This window comes from Andrographis paniculata, unplaced genomic scaffold (assembly GCF_009805555.1).
Source record: "Andrographis paniculata isolate CXL003 unplaced genomic scaffold, ASM980555v1 Contig52END, whole genome shotgun sequence".
Taxonomy (NCBI): domain Eukaryota; kingdom Viridiplantae; phylum Streptophyta; class Magnoliopsida; order Lamiales; family Acanthaceae; genus Andrographis; species Andrographis paniculata.
In genome coordinates this window covers 1274003-1296072 of record NW_026137587.1, presented here as the reverse complement: position 1 = coordinate 1296072, position 22070 = coordinate 1274003, and the positions used below count along the sequence as shown (strand labels likewise).

General features: G+C 32.7%; 1 protein-coding gene across 2 annotated transcripts; it reads left to right on the top strand.

Moving 5' to 3' along the window:
- The first annotated feature begins 771 nt into the window (after positions 1-771).
- On the top strand, positions 772-12548 carry LOC127254473 (probable serine/threonine-protein kinase At1g54610). Of its 2 annotated transcripts, XM_051279579.1 has the most exons (8): positions 773-1428; positions 1722-2006; positions 10074-10391; positions 10908-11135; positions 11244-11341; positions 11421-11544; positions 11617-11749; positions 11822-12548. In XM_051279579.1, the coding sequence occupies exons 1-8, from the start codon at positions 1120-1122 to the stop codon at positions 11956-11958; spliced, it is 1632 nt and encodes a 543-aa protein (XP_051135536.1). In that variant the 5' UTR covers positions 773-1119; the 3' UTR covers positions 11959-12548. The 2 variants fall into 2 exon arrangements, with proteins under 2 accessions (XP_051135535.1, XP_051135536.1); XM_051279578.1 differs by having other exon boundaries at positions 772-1428; positions 11617-12548.
- Positions 12549-22070: the final 9522 nt, after the last annotated feature.

Below are 22070 nucleotides of genomic sequence, written 5' to 3'. Positions count from 1 at the left end.
AAAAAAACAAAAAAAAAACAAAAAAAAAAAACCCTCAACTCACGTCAATGCCCACACACGTAAGTAATTTTTTTAACAAATTTTAAGTATTTTTATTATTTAATTTTTTTGTTTAGAAAATATTATAGTATTAAACAGATATTAAAAAAAAAAATAAACTTTGAAATTTAATTCAAATAAATAAAAAAGGTAGCAAACAATTTCACAAATAAATTCTCTATTGCTTGTTTTACTTGGATCGATCCCACCAACTTGATCTTTTCACTCACTTGTTTTTCTACAGAATCCATACTAATCTAGCTTCCAATTTTGCCACCACCGCCACGCTCTGGATTCTCAACTCATACATGTGTATTATTTTTTCCATGCCATGTACCATGTTCACGATGCCGTTTCTGTTCGTCCTACGTTTTATATTATTTTCATTTTTTGGAAAATAATTATACAATTTAATCTTTTTAATTTATTTTTTTTAATTTTAATTAAACTAATTAGTTATCTGAAAAATAATTACACAATTTAATTTTTTTAATTTATTTATTTTTTAATTTTAATTAAACTAATTAGTATATAAAACACGATAAGTGGGACGAATTACAATATAATAAATAAAAATTACGTGTTTAATTTGATATTTTAAAATAAAAAAATAATTAAAATAATAAATCAAAATAAAAATTAAAAGACATGGGACGTATTTTACCATTGGTTGCGTTTCCCTGTGGCAGAGCAGAGAGCATTAAATGTGCAATCCAGGCTGCTGAGAGAGTTTGATGTAGATAGATACTGCTCCCTTCCTCTATAGTCTCTGCTACTTGTTCTTCTGTTGAAGTGACTACTCACTCATTCAAATATCGATATTTGATCCGATTCCGATTGAGAGGCATGTTTCGATTTAATTAACCAAACCAAACCCAACCCCATATCATACCAATTCCAATACCAATAAATGCTTGCTGGCTAGTACAGTAGTTCCTAAATTCTAGCCACTTTTTACAAAATTAATTTTGTGATTTTTTCAATTATTTCCTCTCTCCAGTTTCTCTCTTCTCTCGCCTCTCTTTTCGGAAATTTCCACATATTCTCAGATGAAATGGGCTGCTGCTGACACTTTCAATAATGGGCTGCGTTTTTGGAAAACCATTCGCCGGAAGAAGGGAAGCTCGCCGGAGGCAGGAAAGAGATGAACCTGGTCGGTCGGTCGCAACGGCGTCGGAAAACGGCATCGTCGAAACCGACCGTTGTAAGACGATCGGAGAGGTTGCTGCTGCCCGGCGGAGCGCTTCATCGACCGTACCGGAGTTTCGTCTGAGAATGGGCCCCACCACTTCGGCGGAGGGCTGGCCGTCGTGGCTGCTCGAGGTCGCCGGAAGCGTGATCAAGGACTGGAAGCCCCGGCGGGCTAATACCTTCGAGAAACTCCAGAAGGTGAATCCTCTCCTCGTCAACGCAATATGGAGGTGGTTCGTTTACATTAATTACTTAGAATTAATTGCGGGTAGGTGAAGGTACCATCGGTGATCCCAAAGGTACAATTCCTTAATGCATGCATGATACAGAGCAATTTATAGGCCAAGTACCATTTTCATAGCACGTGGTACATCACTTGACTGAAAAGCAAACCAGCAATTCCGTTCCCCATCAAAACATGTGTTTTTTACTTTTTGCAGTAATTTTGTAAATTAATTCTGAGCTGTATTGCTGGTGGTTTTGTTTTGCAGATTGGGCAGGGTACTTACAGTAATGTCTACAAAGCCAAGGATTTGATCACGGGGAAGATAGTGGCCCTGAAGAAAGTGAGGTTTGATAACTTAGAGCCAGAGACTGTAAGGTTCATGGCAAGAGAAATACTTGTCTTGAGACAACTGAATCATCCGAATGTAATAAAGCTGGAAGGTCTTGTTATTTCAAGATTGTCCAGCAGTCTCTACCTTGTTTTCGAGTACATGGAGCATGATCTTTCTGGTCTGGCTGCTGTTTATGGTGTCAAGTTCACTGAGCCACAGGTAAGTAAGTAGGTATTTAAAACCTCTGCAGAAATTTCCGTTTCAACGAGTCTTTTTAGATATGTGTTTTCTCACCTTAATCTCTTGCATATCTTCATCTGAATTCAGGCCATGTTGTGTAGGTTTAGAAGGTATGATTGGGTTATGATGTGATTTTAGTTGTGGATAAATTTGTTCATATATGCCAGGCCCTTGCAGTTTGCATAGTACTTGCCCGATTAATCTGGGCCCAGCACAAATAACCGAGTCATTGTTTAGACTTAGTTTTCTCTATATGTTCTTATTTGTTAAAAGAAAGGATCGGGTCTTTCAATCTAAAATCAATTGGTATTAGGTGAAAGTGGCCTTTCACCTTTATAAAGTAAAGAGCTCTAACATCATATCCAATGTGGGGCAATATTTAACTTTCCCTCCTCGAAATGATAATTTTGAAAATCCAAAGCACTCCCCTCCGAGATGCTCGAAAATTCAAATATGATCAATATCTAATACGGGCACCATAACTCTGATAGCATATTAAGAAAGAATTTGGGCTTCCAATCTAAAACCAATTGGTATTAGGTAGAGTTGCCCTTCACCCTTATAAAATAGTAGAGTTCCAACATCGTATCGAATGTGGGATAATATTTAACACCCCTTGAAATGATAATTTCGAAACTCCAAACCACTCACCCCGCAAAGATGTCAATCTCGAAAATTCAAACAGGATTAATACCCAATATAGGCACCATGATTCTGATACCATATCAAGAAAAGATTCCGACTTTCAACCTAAAATCAATTGATATTAGGTGTAATGGTCCTTCATCCTTATAAAGTAGGGAACCCCCAACATCATACCCAACATGGGACAATATTCAACACTCACCTTCAAAATGATAATCTTGAAAATCTAAACCACACCCTCTCGAGATGACAATCTCGAAAATTCAAACAGGATAAGTACCCAGTACTGGTACCATGACTTTGATACCATGTTAAGAAATGATCCGGGCTTTCAACCTCAAACCAATTGGTATTAGGTGGAGTGGCCTTTCACCCGGGGAGCTCTAACATCATATCCAATGTGGGACAATATTCAATATTATTCTACAAGTGTAGCTAGTTTCTATTTCCCTTTTGTAGATTCTTCATGCTTATTTGTATCCCCTGCTTGTCTATAAATACATGTACCCAGTTGCTCATTTCATTTCCTTCAATTCTTGTAAATAGTAGTACAAGAATTTTTCTCATTGCTTTCCTTTCTCTCTTTACCACTCTCAAATTACACCGCCTCCTCTCCATGCACCATCACTTGTGTATTTTTTTTTTCTCTTTTCCTATTACTCAAATTTTCATTAATTGTCTAAATTCCTCCACTTAATACGATTTACGATTTCTTTGTTTGCCTTTTATTTTTTATTTAACATTTCTTATTTGTTATTTAACATTCGATATTAGAGCCTAGATAGTAAGCAAGGATGTTGAGCGGGATGTCCAAAATTTACTCTCATCTTAGGAATGATGATGGATGATGATCCATGTTAAAAGATACCAAGCTTAATCAATACTACCTAGTCATTGCCAAAATCAAACAGTCTTACAATCTAAATACACCATGCCTTTGAAGAGGTTGTTGGGCGCCTGAAGACATTTGAGGAGTGTGTACTTCATAATGAACCCAATTGGAGCAATGGCTAGCTACTTTTCACCCATATTGAATGGAATGATAGTATAGGTTAATTGGGTGTGTTTGTTTGGGGGTTTGGATTTTGAATTGAGATTTGAATAGTAAAAATTTTGAATTTAAATAAATAGTTGTATGATGTGACATAAATAGGTGTTGATGTGATGTTTTGAATGTAAAATTGATTTTTAGTATAATATAAAAAATAAAAAATGGGTGTTTGATTTGATGTTTTTGGGGGAAAAAATGGGATGAATAGTGAAAATTAAATCCAATCCCCCAAACAAACACACCCTTAACCTATAGATTAGCTTCTATTAATTGTAATTAGTCTATTAGTTATAATTAGATTGTTTAACCATTTAGTTAGCCTACATATTAGTCTCTCAATAATTGTAAATTATCTATAAATTAGTCAATAGATTAGCATTTCGTAAGGGTACTTAGCATAGATCAACCTTCCTTAATCCTATTTATATTTTATATTCTACACAAAGAAAAACAAGTTTTGTGGAATGAAACAAATTGTCATGTTATTAGAGCTCTTGGTTTAGAATTGTCTAATATTCTCAGTTTCAAAAGGTTGTTCTAGTTTTGTTATTTTTACTATTGAGAAATCTTTGATATTTGTTTTTTCATTTGGTAGTATCTTTAATTTTTTGGGTTTCTGGCATTACTCATGGCTACCGAAAAATCAGATTCTAAATTTTGTATTAAGTTTATGGGAAAGAATTATTTAACATGGGAATTTTATCTCCAGTTGTATGTTACTGACAAGGGCTATCGGGACATATCGATGGGACTATTCCACATATCGATGCCCCACTAGATTGGCTCAATGAATTGTCCAAGATCCACGGGTAATGTATTGGATTATAAGTTCTTGTGATTCTCAAAACAATCCTACTGTGTGCTCATATAAAACTCCTAAAGAAATATAGACATATTTAAAGAAAGTTTATTGTCAACGGGATTCAACAAGAGATTTCATTTGGAATGTGAGATTGCATATTACACTTAAGGGAAGTCTATTGATTCAATAATATTTTTCAGGTTTTCAAATCTTATGAAATGAATTGTCGGATAATATTTATGTTACCGTATCCAAAAAGCCTTTCTCTAATGTATTGGCAGTTCATGAAATTAGCAAGCGAGATCAATTTCTGATGAAGTTGAGATCTAATTTTGAGAATGCTCGGTCTAATCTTATGCTTCGTCATCCTTCTCCTATGTTGGATGAATGTTTTGGTGAATTACTTCGTGAGGACCAACGTCTCCTCATATAAGCCACTCTTGAACATGAAAAGTTGAATTCAACACGAATAACTTATGTGACTCAATCAAAAATCAAGGGGAGGTCTAACTTCTCGAGTCTTTTATGTGAGGGTATAAAGAAACACATAAGAGGTTAAAGCAAATAACTAACAAAACATGTTTGCTAAATTCAATTGTCAAACCTACATACTGAGGATTTCAATCCTAGACTATCAACTAATAAACATCACCTTACCTCTTCTACAATTTTCTTAACATATACACCAAACATACCATCTAGTTAGGAATAAGAGAACTTACTTGTTTTAGATAGGAAATCCTTTTTTCTTCTCTTTGATATGTGCCTTGTAAGCATCTTAGAAACTTACTATTTCAGATATCTGTGTTGCTTGTGAGGGGACAAATTTCTTCTGCGTTAAGTCATCTTCAATTGATTGTAATACCTTTAACCCAATTCCTATATGTCATTATTTTTTGTTTTCACTTAGGAGAACATTTTTTTTGTGCATAGCATGCGGTTGATATAGAAGGTTGGGAGAACATGCCAACATCAACACATTCATTCTTTCAATCATTCATCAAAATTCATTATGTTCCATTCAACATATTTAATTTATTAGACCCAACAAAATGAGTCCAATATAATGTTTGCAAATAAAAAAAGCAAAGTCAAAAGATAATTAGGTTTTGTACGGAAAGCAAACTATGAGTCTAATCAACTTCAATTCTTTCAACTTTAGCTTTAACTCCCCCTTTATCTAGATCAAATTTCCTATTTGATACCAAATTTTCTTTTCAGAAAAGTTCGATACCCCTTTTGTTCACCTTAATGGCAAAAATTATTCAGCTTGGGCATTCAATTTCCACATCAAGAGTAAGGATTTGTGGGGCCATGTTGATGGCACAACTTCTGCTGCAGACATAGAGAAAGATGCCCGAGTTTTCCAAGTGTTAAGGATGCCCAGATCATGAGTTTGATCCTTGGATCTGTTGAGCCCGAAATTATCTTGAATTTGCGACATTTCAAAACTGCAGCCGAAATGTGGGCTGTTGGTGTGAATCTTCAAAGCCTTTTGGCTGCTGAACAAAGATTTCTTTTTGATCAACCTATTTAAGAAGGCCATTTTTCCATTCATTTGACACTAAGTGAAGCCAAATGAACAACACAAGGATAATGATAATCTTATGTCTTCAATTCTTTATTCCTAGCCACGAGAGAAAACTTCTCATGGTCAATTCCTTTTACTTGTAATCTCGAGCCATTAGTCTACCTATGTTCTTTGTTATTCATCTTACTATTCAAAATCCATTTGGTTCTTATGATATTGCTGTTACCAGGTTCTATCAATATTCAAACTTTGTTTATCTCATGTTGCTCTTCTATAGTATTGATCTGTTAGGTGTAGCCTTCGTTAGGGTAGTTAACCTTAATCGGCTTAGGAGTTCGGGCCCAATTGCGATTAACTCTAAACTTAGTCTATAAATACCACCTCTTGTACTTGTAAAGTGTGCCATCTTCTATTGCATAAATAAGATAGTTCTTGGTTGCCCCGTGGATGTAGGTCGATAACTTTTATCGGCCGAACCATGTAATTATTTGTGTTTTGTCTTCTTGTTTGTGTGTGCGTGTGATTTAATCCTAAAAAGTGGTATCAGAGCGAGGTTATTCACACGAGTACACTTGTTCAAGAACAACAGAACAAAAACAAAGCAGAACAGACTGTGTCAGAGCAAAGAGCAGAACAACGTCAGAAGCGTCAAACCCGTCAGTGTCAGAACGCGCCAGACCCGCCAGTAGCGTCTCGTAGTCTACTCAGCAGCCCTGATCGCTGATAGCACGCTGCAGATCCTATCCGACACATCCCGCAAATTGTAGACTTTGTATTTGTATGATTAAATCATGTCTGAGGATGGAAAGACTAAGATTGATAAGTTTGATGGAAAAAATTTCGGTTGGTGGAAGGTGCAAATTGAGGATTTATTTTGTCATAAGGATTTGGATTTGCCTTTGACCGGAAGAAAGCTCGAGAAGATGAGCGACGATGAATAGACAATCCTTAACAAGAAAACCCTGTCTATTATCATATCAGCGCTAGCCTTGGACTCAACATTCTCAAGGAGACTACCGCATATGGGTTGATGAAAACATTGACAAACATGTACGAGAAGCCACTTGCTTTCAACAAGGTATTTCTGAAAAGACAGTCGGTGAATACAAGAATGAAAGAAGTGTGCTTGTTACTTAGCATATAAATGCATCCAATACTATAATATCCCAGCTGTTGTCCGTGGGTATTAAGTTTGACAATAAAGTTCAGCCTTTGCTCTTGTTATCCTCATTACTTGAAAGTTGGTTAGGAACCGTCACAACCGTTAGTAGTTCATCCGGAAATTCTAAACTTACATTTGAAGGCATCCGCAAATTAATAATCGGAGAGGATATACAAAATGATGAAACTCTAGTGAAACTTCAAGCACCCTATTGAGCATTGAAAGAAGAGGCAGAAAAAAAAAAAAAAAAGAATGGCAAAGGACGATCAACTTCCAGAAAGAGGTGCCAGTTAAAGCCGATGAAGGATATTTAATGTTGTAATTGCAAAGAGTATGGGCACTTAAAAAATCAGTGCTCAAAACTGCCAGAGTAAAAGGAGGTGAATGCCACTATAGACGGCTTCGACAATGCACTCATCTGTTGTGTTGAGAATTCAACTGAGTCGTGGATTATGGATTCTAATGCATTATTCTATGCTACTTTTAGCATGAAGATGATGAATAATCTACTGACAGGTAACTTTGGTAAAGTTTGTTTGGCTAACAACGACTCTCTTAATATCACAAGGATGGGTGACATAGATCTAAAGGCCCCTTGGGACACCATCTAGACATTGAAGGACGTTAGGGTAATCCTTAGTCTTAGGAAAATGCTCATCTCCATTGGGCGGTTGGATGATCAGGGATATAATGTCACGTTTGGAGGAGGGCAATGGAGAGTCGTCAAGGCAATCTCGTAATTGTCAAAGGCAAGAACAGGGGTGTTGTATACATGGCCGATGTCTCTGAAAATGAAGCAAGTGCAGTAATTAGCAAGTAAAGTCCGTCTATTTTGTGGCACCAACGACTTGGCCACATGAGCAAAAAAGAAATGAAAATACTTGTCGCAAGAGGAAAGCTTCCAAATCTAAAAATGGTGGATTTTGAGTTTTGTGAGCCCTGTGTGCTTGGCAAGAAGAAGAAAGTCTCTTTTGCACAAACGAGGCAGACACTGAAAGCTTAGAAATTGGAATTGGTTCATTGATGTCTATGGACAAACACTAGTCTTTTTCTTTGGCGGATCAAACTACTATATAACGTTCATCGATGATTCAACAAGAAAGGTATTGATCTATTTTTTTTAAAACAAGTCTGAAGTTTTCAATACTTTTAAGAAATGGAAAACTGCTGTTGAATTAGAACTAACCTGAAGGTGAAGTGCTTGAAATCGGATAATGGGGGTGAATACATCAGCACAGAGTTCACCGAGTATTGTGCAACACGGGATCCGGATGAACAAGACTGTCCCGGGCACTCCTCAGCAGAACAGAGTAGCGGCTGAAAGGATGAATGGAACACTGAATGAGAGGGCCAGAAGTATGAGACAGAATGGTGGACTTTAAAGGCATTCTGGGCTGATGTAGTTAACACTACTGCTTATCTTATCAACCGAGGACTAACAGTGCCATTGGCTTTCAAGATACTTGAAGAAAAGTCGAAAGAGAAAGCACACCCTTTAGAAGGGATACCAATTCGGGTACCATGACTCTGATACCATGTTGAGAAGGGATTCGTGCTTCCAACCTAAATCCAATTGGTTTTAGATGGAGTGACCCTTTACCCCTTCAAACCAAGGGAGTTCTCACATATTTACCAATATAGAATAATATTCAACATTCTTCTTCGAGATAATAATCTAAAAAATTCATATAGGATTAATACCTAATACGGGCACCATAGCTCTGATACCATGCGAAGGAAATTAGGTTTATTTTATTACATTACACCTATATATATATATATATACACATCTAATCTATATTGTGTTATGGGCTCACAATGGAATTAGATACTAATATATGTATCTATATATCTAACAATATATATAAAAAATACCATGACAATTTGTTTTATTTCCAAAACTTGTTGTCCTTCTTTGTGTCCAATACCGAGTATAAATATGATTAAGAATTGATCTATACACTAAGTACAATTATGAAGTGCTAATCTATAGGCCAATTATAATTAACGAGAGGTTAATCTATAGGCTAAATTAATAGCTAGACAATCTAATAATAATTAATAGGCTAATTACAATTAATGAGAGACTAATCTATAGGCTAAACTAATGGCTAGAAAATATAATTATAATTAACCTATATTAACAAAGATTTTATTTAGCACCACAGTATTTTCCTTTACGATGAGTTCTTTTTTTTCCTGACTGTTGTTCTTAGAAACTCTTATGTTCAAAGCAAGATGTCTAATTAGGCCACAACAGAATCTATTGTATAATTTTAATTTCTTGAATAAACTAAAAGTCCTTTATGTTTTGAAAAAAGAAAAAATTATAGGACCCGCTTTCCTCATGTGAATCTCGCCTGTGTGGTTGATGTAAATTTCAGTTGTTCCATTTATCCAAAAGACAGAATTGAACAGTCACTTGTTTTCTAGCATTGATTCTCTCACAAGTGGGAAAGTCTAGATGAACATAATTGAATCTGATATATATAATAGTTATGCTGTTTGAGTTGCCTAAAGTGCTAATGTTCAGAAGAGTTAGTGAGCTTGTCCCAGGTTGAATGTCGATTAGTTTTTAATAAGTGTTTCTTCTTTCAACATATATGTTGATTAGTTTTTAAAGTGCTAATGTTCAGAAGAGTTAGTGAGCTTGTCCCAGGTTGAATGTCGATTACTTTTTAAGAAGTGTTTCCTCTTTCAATATATATTGAGTTTCATATTCATGGTTCACAAGATTCTTTAATAACTTCTTTTGTTTTCTCATCCTTTTTATCCCATAAATATACATGAATTCCTGTGATTTAGTGTTATTCTAGCAGATGCTTAAGGATCACTATGTTTGTTTCTTGTTGCAGGTCAAATGCTTTATGAAACAACTACTTTGCGGACTAGAGCACTGCCACAATAATGGTGTTCTACATCGTGATATTAAATGTTCTAATTTACTAATTGATAATGATGGAATGCTAAAAATAGCTGATTTTGGGCTGGCCTCGTTTTTTGATCCTGAACATAAAAAACCAATGACAAGCCGTGTTGTGACTCTCTGGTACCGTCCTCCCGAACTCTTGCTAGGGGCCACCTATTATGGTGCCGGTGTTGATCTATGGAGTGCTGGCTGTATCTTGGCTGAATTGTTTGCAGGGAAGCCTATACTGAGGGGACGGACAGAGGTAATTTTCCATCGATTTTTCTTGTTGATAGATAAATAAAATGGTCTTCGACTCTAAGATGCTACATTCTTCCACTCTGATATACGGACGCCTGATTATCCATGGATATTCTATTTTCACCAGCAGTACTTTACCACTAATTTTTTTCACTAAAACTTTGGTAACATGATGTCTAATGAGTTCTTTTATTACATTTTGTTTGCCAATTAAGCACATAAATAATGTAACATGTTAACCTCTGCGAGACTAGACATTCTAGTAGAGTCTTAAACTTTGCCATCATCCATAAAATAGGTGCATATTTATCCTTGAGCATATTATGAATTTTTCTAACTTGGTTACCTCAAACGAATTGATTTTGCTTCTGGGAACCCCACAGTTTTCTTTATTTGAAACTTATTCAATTGCTGATGATTATTAGTTCCTTTTTTTTATGGAACAGCAGGCAGCAATTTGTTGTTCTACTTTTTCTTTCCTACATATTCGTGAAGTATATAAAATTATTTTGTTTTGTAGGTTGAGCAACTCCATAAGATATTCAAACTATGTGGTTCCCCAACCGAGGAGTACTGGAAAAAATCCAAACTGCCAAATCCAACTCTTTACAAACCGCAGCAATCTTATAAACGGTGCATTATGGAGACTTATAAGGATTTTCCTTCATCATCTCTTGCTCTCATCGAAACTCTCCTTTCAGTCAATCCCGATGAAAGAGGCTCTGCCACTGCGGCATTGAATAGTGAAGTAAGCATCCTTGCTACCTGCATATTTTCAATGTTTTCAGCTAAGTAGCAGAGAGGTTTTTGGTGGTGAAGATGTATGTTTTCTTATTATGCTGTTTTTGCTGTTCAGTTTTTCAGGACCGGTCCAGATGCATGTGAGCCATGGAACCTACCTAAGTTTCCACCAAGCAAGGAACTGGATATTAAATTGAAGGATGAAGAAGCAAGGTGTGTCTACCCTCTTCACATTCTGTTCCAACGGTTCTATCAATAATTGACCGTTCTAATTCCTATTGTGCATGTGAAGGAGACGAAGCACCAGCGGGAAAAAGAGCATTACAGATGCTAATAGAAGAGCAAGGGCACGTGACAAGGCTGTCCGTGCAATTCCTGCTCCAGAGGCCAATGCAGAACTCCAAACAAACTTAGATGTACGTCAGCACTTTCTTCTAATCCTTTCTGCATCCATTTCATTCACCTATATATGAGTATGTGTTGTGCAGAGGCTGAGAATCATCTCAGATGCAAAAGCCAAAAGCAAGAGTGAAAAGTTCCCACCACCCCATCAGGATGGGGCTGTTGGGTACCCTTCCAGTGCATCTCAGAATGGCCCAGGCCCTGCACACATTTCGTTTGGTACGTCATTTACAGCTTCCATTTTCAACCCCAAGTCAAGATCTCTGAAAAATGGTACATCAACAACTGCAGCACCATCAAGGAGGAAAGTTGCGAACGAAGAGCCTAATGGGGCTCCGCAGAGATTCATCAATGCACTATATCCTAACTCAGTAGCTTGGTCGATGGATTTCAAGTTTATTAGCCGCAGGAGAGCAGTTCCTTCATGATTCGAGCAAATGAACAAACCTACCATTTTGCCTGTGGGGTATAAGAGGCTCTGGCTCAGTTGTAGACAAATTTTGAGAATTGGATGCACTGATCAAATGTATCTTAAGCTCCATTGTGCATGTGCAGTAAGAATTGAGTTGATTCTGTACAGTTAAAGACAGTCGAAATTAGAGGCGAACTCAGAGAAACTTGTGTTCATCTGTCTTATGTAAATTTTTTATTTTATTTTGCTGGGGCTGGGGATCTTATGTTTTGTTATGTTTTTATCTTTTTTTGGTTTAGTAATCTCAGAATCCGCAAGTGCTATTTGCCAAGGATAATTGTTATGTTCTTATCTTAATAAACAAGATTATGGCCCATGGGATACCAACTTGTCGAGAACTCACCATTGAAATGGAAATGCAAAGTAAAGGAGATTAGATGAGGAAGCAAGAGAACTAGTACAAATTATGATTGTTGTATACAGAAGGTGTATACTTGTTGGTACCATTTCTATCAGAATTTTGTACTAGTCACTGTTTGGATTACCTTAATCTTTTGTGTATATATTTGTTGTCTCTATTGGAACTTATCCGAAATTAAACCTTAAGTCTAGGATTTGCTGTGTTGAAATAATTTAGATTAGAAAATAAAGCTAATAAATTGACTTGATTCTATTAGTGCAAGAGAATTCAGATTTACGAATTAATTGAGAGTTTTGTGTTCTTCAAGTATATGACGCAACCACTCCTTAGAAACCCTAGGGTTTCTGCCATTATTCTCACGATGAGATATGAAAATAATGGTCGTTGCGCCTAGATTTGGGATCACAATCCTAATTTATATTCCTTATTATTAATTGGTCTCATAACCCAATCAATAAGTTATCGGGGTTCTGCACATAGGAGGCCCGTATTTACTAAATACATTTAAACTCAATAAATTTAATAGATTACTTAATATAGACTTAATCTAACTAAAGCCCAAATCACTACAAAAAAATAATATATTTGTAACGGAATTCCGTCCCTAAAGTTCACGTAGCTAACGTAATTCCGTTTCTAATTCCGTCTATAATGTTATTAGTAACGGAAAAAGTAGATTTAGAGACAAAAAAATTTTGTTACAAAAATAATTTTTTCTTGTAGTGAATAGTTATATTTAACATACAATTGGAATTTTAATCCAACAATCTCCCTCTTGGGTAAATGTATACTGAATAACTTTATGAGCTCATGAAAAATTTTGCTATAAGATCCTTTAATGTATTTTATTAATCTTATCTATAAATCACATCAATGCGGATTAAAGCGGTCATCACTGCATTTTTTGCAATGGGACCGATTAGTGGTCACAACACTAATATAACCTAAGATTCGATCAATTGTGGATACACAATATGGAAATTTGATATAATCTGATCTTAACATGCCTATTTCCAACTGATTCACATTAACTTTAGTTCATAATAACTTAATACTAAACAGTGAATACTGAATACTGAATGCTACAGTATAAAGTAAAGTAACTTTAACTGTATTTGAACATTACTAATCAACTCTCACTAAACTGAATATCAAAATAGTTCCACTCTCATACGAGCAACATGTTCACTATAAAACTTATGTGGAAACTCTTTAGTAATTAAGCAAATTTGCAATCGTGGAAGTTGTATGAATATGTTCAATAATTAACTCATTATGTGAAGCCATACAATTAAACAAATAATGATTATTATCATCAAATAAGGTACAAGTTCCAATTAATTTCGAATTCAAGAAGAGACTAAAACTTTATATCTGAATGAACAATAATAACTGAATTTGTCCAAAACAGAAATTGAAATTAAATTTCGACTAAAGATGGTACCAAAAAATGTCTCATCCAAATCCAAATAATAATTAGTTCTTAATAATAATCTCAAATTGTCAATGACTTCAACTTGAACTTCCTTGTTGTCACCTATATAGATGTATCTTTCATCATCATTTGATTTTCGGCAATAAAGGCAATCTTACATAGACATACTGATGTGAATTGTTACACTAAAATTCACCTTTATGTGTGTCTATAAACTGAAATTAAAACTAATTTCAAGAGTAAGACCAGTAGGACAAACATGTTCTTTGAAAAGTTTAACTTAAATGCCCTCAATTTAGTAGCAATACTAGACATGTTCAGGTTGTACTTCCTTATGATACATTTGTCATTATACCTCATGGTAATGAGACTTTTAAGAAGAATACTCATTTCCGTTTTATCGTTTTTTGGTAAAGTGTACTTAATTTCGACAAGGAATTCATTGACAGTAGTGATATCATCAGATATTGTACTCCGAAAAATTTATGGAGTATTTTTCGTAATAATCATCAGACTTAGGTGTTGGACTTATCTCACTCTTTAAACAACTGATTTCTATCCGCAGTGCTTACATTTCTTCTCATACCATGTTGGGATCGAAAAACATATATATAAATATTTATGCAGCATAATGAAGCTCAAGAATAATGTATTCTCATTCCAAAACTCTAAGTGCAACATCAATGATCAATCTTTGGATCAATAACATTGATTGTTAGTAGTCATCTTGTTGCAATAATCATGTACGGATAATAAGTAATGTCAAACAGTAAACCACTCTCTGGACTGATTCACTATTCACATAAGTTAAAACTATATAATCATCTCATACATATTATCGCATATGTATATTTCATTATGTCAATTACCAACTACCTTTTGGCCGAAGAATAATCACATAAATTAAAATACACCTAAACACTTACGTTATCAAGAAAAAATCTTTGGTAACTTGAAATATTTTGGCAATTTCAAATACTTGATTTTCACCATAAAAAACGCAGCAAACATTATTAATGAGTTTATAATTTCTTTAAACCAAATTAAAATCAGAATTACGTTCAATGTATACGAGTACGATTCTATAAAAATAAAGAACGTGTATAAGCAACTTGATGCACATGTCTAAGCAACTGAGTACTCCATATGTGAATTTATAAAATAAAGTAGCAATCTCATAACAAGTTATCAAGTAACATCAGCAATTGCTTTTGGACAAATTATTGACTCGCCAGCGATAAACTTGTTTTGACAATCAAATGTTGACAATAAAATAGTGTGTCAAACAATATTCCGTCTTTGGACATATTTATTCTTCACATATAAATAATCAAAGTATTATCACTACATTTAATGTCACTAAACATGCATGTAACTACTTCGTTGTTGACTTGCATTTGGGTCAATCAACAGTCTTATAAGTCACATAAAACCTTATAATATATAAAATAAACTGATTTACACAATAAATGTTGTTTTGGCAACCAATTCATAAAACATACTCATTCCGTCGCAAAACAATAAGGACATTTGGGATTGACACAGGAATAAAAGAATAATAGTATTATATTGATAGAGGGTGTAAAAGTATTTCTAAAAGACTAAAATACTCTTACTAATGTAATTATTGTGAAAAAGTGGAGTTAGTTTTGTAAAAAGGTGGGAAGTTAGTTACCGAAATTAAAAATGAAACTATTGTTTTAGGACGGACGAAAATGGTAATATGAGACTATTGTATTGGGACAGACGAAAATAGTAACATGAGACTATTGTTTTGGGATGGATGGAGTATTATATTAATTTATTGCTACTTAACTTCACGTTAAATAAATCATATATGTATGTCCAATATATATAAAAAAACTATAACAACAACAATTAATTTCTTGATTTATTAAATAATCAAGTAGTCCAAGAAAGACGAAACACAACTGAATTTCATAGATAATAAATATGTCACCAAAGGAGTCTATAAATTAATACATTAAAGTATATAGTCGAATTTGAACAAATGCATACCATAAAAATGCATGTTGTTGTATGATAAATTTAATCGAACCATCAAACGGATCATAATAAATATTCGAGATTTGAATTGCATATATATGACATGTATATAGTTATACTTACAATTAACTCTTCTAATGAAATAATCAAGCCCATTCCGATTTCAAATATTAAGGATCTATGATCATGAGTGTACATGTATACAAATAATTTCCAACATATACAGAAGGTGTATATAGGGTTGCAGGCTGATTGCAATAAAATAAAATTGCACATATTTATATACTCCCTCCGTCCCTTATCTATCTATTTGTTTGTTTTTTGCACGGAGTTTTAGGAATATTAGTATTATATTGAGGTGTGGTATGAATAAAATAAAAAAGACTAAACTGACTTTATTAGTATTGTGTGATATAAAAGTAATGACATTTGTGTAATATATGTAAGTTGTAAGTGTATTTTTAATGTTAATAGAAAGTATAGTTACTAAAAAAGGAAATTGTACTTTGTTATGAGACAGACCAAAATAGAAAAATGGATAAATTGTTAATGGACGGAAGGTGTATGATTTTAAACCCAATCATATACTCCATAAATCAATAAATAAAGGAATTAGTAAATATATAAACAATTAGATTTGCAAAAATGCAATTATTTTCCAATATATATACTTATGATTGCATGCAAATACAAATCCTGATTGCATAAAATTTCAAAGAAACAATATCTGACTAATTGAAGCCATATAATGAGATGATCTCAATTAAAATAATTAATCGATCTAATTAGGATATTAAAAATGACACTACTCTTTAGACTCATGATCGGCCTGATTTATATCCAAATACATTTAATATTAAGCATCTGACATGACGTTCACAAATGTCGATAACATAGATAGCCACACATGATTACACGTATATACCAATTGAAATTCAAATAATAACAATAAATAAATTATGCACTTACTGAGAAATTGTCAATTAATGCACATAAATTCATGTTTGATTTTTGATAAATTTCCTTTCTACGTGTAATGCCAACCAATCATTATTACACAATTGAATTGATTTAAAACATGCAATATTAATAAATAGAGCATTGCACAACGAACAATGGAAGTATAATTTTACATATGTACATACAGAAATAAGAATTTGCACACAATTCAAAAACAAGAATTTCCATTCATATCAATATCTGGACATGTCAAGTCCTTACAAATCAAATCGATTTTACTAAACATAATTGATTTAACAAGTCTATCACAATAATCCAACACAAAATTGCTCTGATACTAATTGTTGGAACTTATCAGAAATTAAACCCTAAGCCCAGGATTTGTTGTATTAAAATAATTGAGATAATAAAATAAAACTAATAAATTGACCTAATTCTACTACAGCAAGCGGATTCAGATTTACGAATTAATTGAGGGTTTTGTGTTTTACGCGACGCAACCCCTCCTGAGAAAACTGCTAGGGTTTCGGTCATTACTTTCACAATAAGATAGTAAAAGTAATGGTCGTTGCGCCTAAACTTGGGATCACAACCCTAATTTATATCAATCATCCAATTAATAAGTTATCGGGTTTCTGCCCATAGGAGGCCCACAATTAGTAAATATATATAAGCTCAATAAATATAATAGACCACTTAATATAGTTTTAATCTAACTGATAGCTCAAATAATTACACTTAACCCATAATGGATTGTTAATCCAACATCTATATCATATGTAAAAACGTTTGGTAACATCCCTTAGTATTGAATTTCTACTCTTGTCCTCTTCACTCTTCTCCCTTGTTATATTCTATTCCTAAGTTTAACATGATATTAGAGCTAGAGCAGTAATGGACCAATGAATGGGAAGTCTTGGATGAAGCTCTCAGTTCTCCCTTCTTCATATTCAGCCTGTGCATCATTTTGGTAAAAGGGAACACACAAAGGAGAAGTGCAGGGACTTCATTTGTGTTCATTGTGCTATAACGTAGGGATGGGAATAAGCAATGCGGTTTATCGGGCCTTGGCCTACAGTCTGACTAGCATAAGACCAAATTTGGCTTGACCCATTTACTAAAATAAATTCAATTTTATCTTAAACCTTTCTTAAATAAAGTTTAAGTTTTATAAAACGTCTTTTTGGCCGGTTAGGCCGTCTTGTTAATGTATTTATACATATTTTTTATTTAATATATAAAAATATTATATTTCAATTATTTACAATTCATAAAAATTTTACTTTGTTACAATAAAAAAAATATTTTATTTTAACGGACTTTTTATGTAATTAATAAATAACTGTATTTATTTATTTTATTTATTAATATGGAGTTTGAAAAAAAAAAATATATAAATTAGTAGGCCAAATCAAATTTTGAAGTAGACTAAGATGTGTATGACAATTAGTTGATAAAAGTAGTTGGTTGTTTGTGCTAAAGTGTTTGATAAATTAATTTATTTATATTAGTTGTTTATATGTAAAATGACAATTAAAAATATTGTTATGTTTTATTTTATAATGATCATATACATTCGACTACGTCTTCGTCGCTTATTTAGACGAGTTGATATAAGACCATAAACGATATAATATCGAATTCTAGACATTTGTATGGAAGTTGAACTTCCAATATTATCATGCTCAGAATTAGCTTTGAGATTACACTTATTGTGAATATCCAGCTGGACAAAATTAGGATCATCATTCATAAATATAAATGTTAGGTCAACAATTTTCTTAACCTAATGTAATTATGCAAAGTAAAACTATACAGATGATTGAATTTTGAACTTTCACTCAATATATTGGTATTTCCTTGAGTATTTTTCACCTAACCTTGAAAACTCCAAAAGACCTTTCATTACAACTCTTTAACGATGAATGTAGTAATTGAAGGTTTCTCGATATCCCCTCGAACCATTTCCATGAAAATTTGATTGATGGTACTTTATCTTCAAACATGGCGTCAATGAGCCACTCTTGCTGGCTATGTAACCTTTGTTTGTCAAAAATATTTTTCTAGAAATGCAATAAAATTTTTGTATGTTAAAACAATTGTTTCTAAATGAACAAACAAAAATAATTAAATATATATATGTATATATATAACTACTTGGAAGAGATTTTGGAAAATTTACCTTGGAATCATTGATTGTGTCTAAATATATGTGCACCATGTGCATATTTCTCCCACTCGATCAAAACATGAGTAAATAATAAGTCGAAATCACATACACCAAAGAATATTCATAGTTGGTGATCTTTTTTGTCTATCTTTTATCCTAGTTGTATGTCTTTTGGAACAACCACATTAATATGTGTGCGTCAATACCTTTGATACAATTCTAACGGCATACAAAAAATTGCAAATAAAAATTAAAATTAGCCAACATAAAATTTTGAATGAGAAATTGAAAAAACTAAAATATTATAAATACCTTGAAATGTGGCATGTATCAAGTATTATTAATGATATATGATGGTATTTCATGGAATCGGGATCTCTTGGCTTCAATATATCCCTCAAAAGACTACCAATAGCATTTAAAATTTCTTTAAAGATTTGACTTACAGTTTCTACAAAATGTATATTTCAATTTGAAGCACATTCACTAAGCATAAATTAAAACAAATATTCCAACGTTTTTCAAAATTGACATTCTGATTGAAGCTTTCTAAATCAAATCATAATTATTGAAATGTATCTTGAGTCATTAAAGTACTAAAATATATTTTTCCATGTCCACTTTATTAATCATTCATCCATCTTTCACCGGTAGAGCACGAAGTGAAATATTGTTCTTTATATCAATAATTAATATAATAATGCATAACATAATCAATTGCACATGCACTGAAATTCTAATAAGTATTTTTAAATTTTGTTACTTGAAAATGCTGTAGACAAAAGTCTTTCTTTTGCAAGAGTCGTTGGTGTAATTCTTTAAGAATTTTATGGTCCATATCTACAATCATAAATCAACAACAATATATAATACTTCCTACGTCCCACTTAATTTGTCCACTCTTTCTATTTTCGTCATGTTTCATATAACTTGTCTTTTTATTTTTTTGGAAATATAATTATACACTTTAATCATATTTTAAAATTCATAATTTATAATTTTTTATTTTAATTAAACTATTTAGTCATCTTAATCTTAATCTATAATTATTTTTTATTAAATTATAATTATTTTTATTAATACACTTCTTAATTACTTACTAATTACTTAATACCTAAAACTCCGTACTTAAGCTAAATGAAACAAATTAGCATAGATGGACGGAGTATAATATATCATCAAAAATATATAGAGCATTATAATATATAAATAATTTATAATAGTTGCATGTAACTTTAAAAAAAAAAAAAAGTGTTATCAAACTTAGACACTCAATGTTTAATACCGACAAGCAGAAAGAGACTAGTGAATCACACCTCAAATAGTCAATATCAGCCATTCCAAAAAAAAAGTCCAAAGATATTTTTAATTGCTCTTTTGCTCATTGTACATAAATTTGATCCATTCTACAATTTTGCATCATTTGACATATTAGCTAAAATTAGTCGTTTTGTGGATCTTCAATCATCCTCACAGCAAAGCTAAATTCTGGAGTACTAGATACTAATTCGTCTAAAGTGCATAACTTTGCTATCTGTAATAGTGATAACTTCTTTATCTTTAGTTGCATTTGCGCTATGTTATTGAAAAAAAAAAAAAAAAATTATTGAGTCTTTTCTAGTTGCATTTGTCTGAAAATTTTGGTCAAACTTTTATTGATGAACTCTTTACTTCTCATTTTCTTAGTTATCTTTTTATTTTCAATCTCACTGCTTTCAAGACTTCTCTTTCTTTTGTTTTTTGGACTTGTCATTACTTATTATATTGATGCAAGTAGATAGAGGTTTTTTCCAATATCATCCCACACACAATTAATACAATTTTTGTGACGAGTGCAATCATTTATAGAATCATCATAATGGTCACATGATAAATCAATTGGGAGAATAGAAACTCACTCAGGAGCGTCGGCGGCAACAACGGACAAAAAAATTGTTATTTGCGTTTGCGTTAGAGTTTGCGTATGTGTTGAGAACAAAAACTTTGTTGAAAGCGGCATAGGCAATGTCAGACAAGCAACTGTTATGTGCAAGCACTACAAAAAAGTATCTAATTAGCTACAATATTTTTAACTACGAAATATTTGTGGTTAAAATATGTCATTTAGCAACAAAAATGAACGCTAAAAATAAATTATGTACAATAAAATTAATTTCATCGCTAAAATATTTTTTCTAGATGTTTCGATGGAACACTGTCACGTTTAAGTTCTTTGCATATACGAAAAATCCTTGCTCTGACTACTTTAGATTTGGTATTGTTTCTTTGATCACAACCTCTTGTTGCACAAAAAAAGTAGTGGCAGACAATATTATTCATTTACGTCTAACCCAATGAGCCATCTATCCAATCGTTGCAATTGATGTTCGATCCCGAAGAGAAGGAAAAAGATTTTCAAAAAGTGGGCTTTTTATGATCCAATGTTTCTTTATCTTATTTGCAACAAGTTGTGAAAATCGAGTATTTTGTTCCTTTGAAAAAAGCTGTGACGAAATTGTTAATAATAAATTGCCTAGGTATATGGGTAAAAGAAATTTCTATCCAAGATTATTCTTCTACAATGACCATCAACTTAAGGTCTCCTGCAATCATCCATATCTCCTCTTCTTGCATTCACAGTTGACGGAAGCTCAAGGATGACACTTGGGGCGTGTTTGGCAATTAGCTGATAGCTGTTAGCTGATTCAATTAACTGATAGTTGTTAGCTAATTCATTTAGCTGATTTGACTAGCTGATTCGATTAGCTGTTTGTATTAAAATATTTGGTAAAACAACTGTTTGATATTAGCTGTTTATACGTAAATGACAATCGATGAAATTTCTATTTTATTCTTGTTTATAATATATTCGATTATGTTCTTTTGAGCTTATAATGTTTAAATTTTTTTGTTATTAGTTATTGAAAATTGTAAAAGTGTTATAAAAGTATTTATTTTTATTACAGTCAGATTTAAAAACTAATATATTTTTATTAAAATATATAAATAATTTTTTTTATTGAAAATTATGTAAAATATAAAATAATAAATTTTTCGTGTATATATTTATTATGTTAGTTATCGATTAGTTCATTATATTTATAATTTTTAATAAATTTAATTTATTTTTAGTATAAAATTTATATAATGTAATTT

Coding starts and splice junctions, on each gene's coding strand:
- LOC127254473 (XM_051279578.1), top strand. CDS start 1,120: ATGGGCTGCGTTTTTGGAAAACCATTCGCCGGAAGAAGGGAAGCTCGC. Junction 2,007..10,073: donor TCAAGTTCACTGAGCCACAG/GTAAGTAAGTAG, acceptor TTCTTGTTGCAG/GTCAAATGCTTTATGAAACA. Junction 10,392..10,907: donor TACTGAGGGGACGGACAGAG/GTAATTTTCCAT, acceptor TTTGTTTTGTAG/GTTGAGCAACTCCATAAGAT.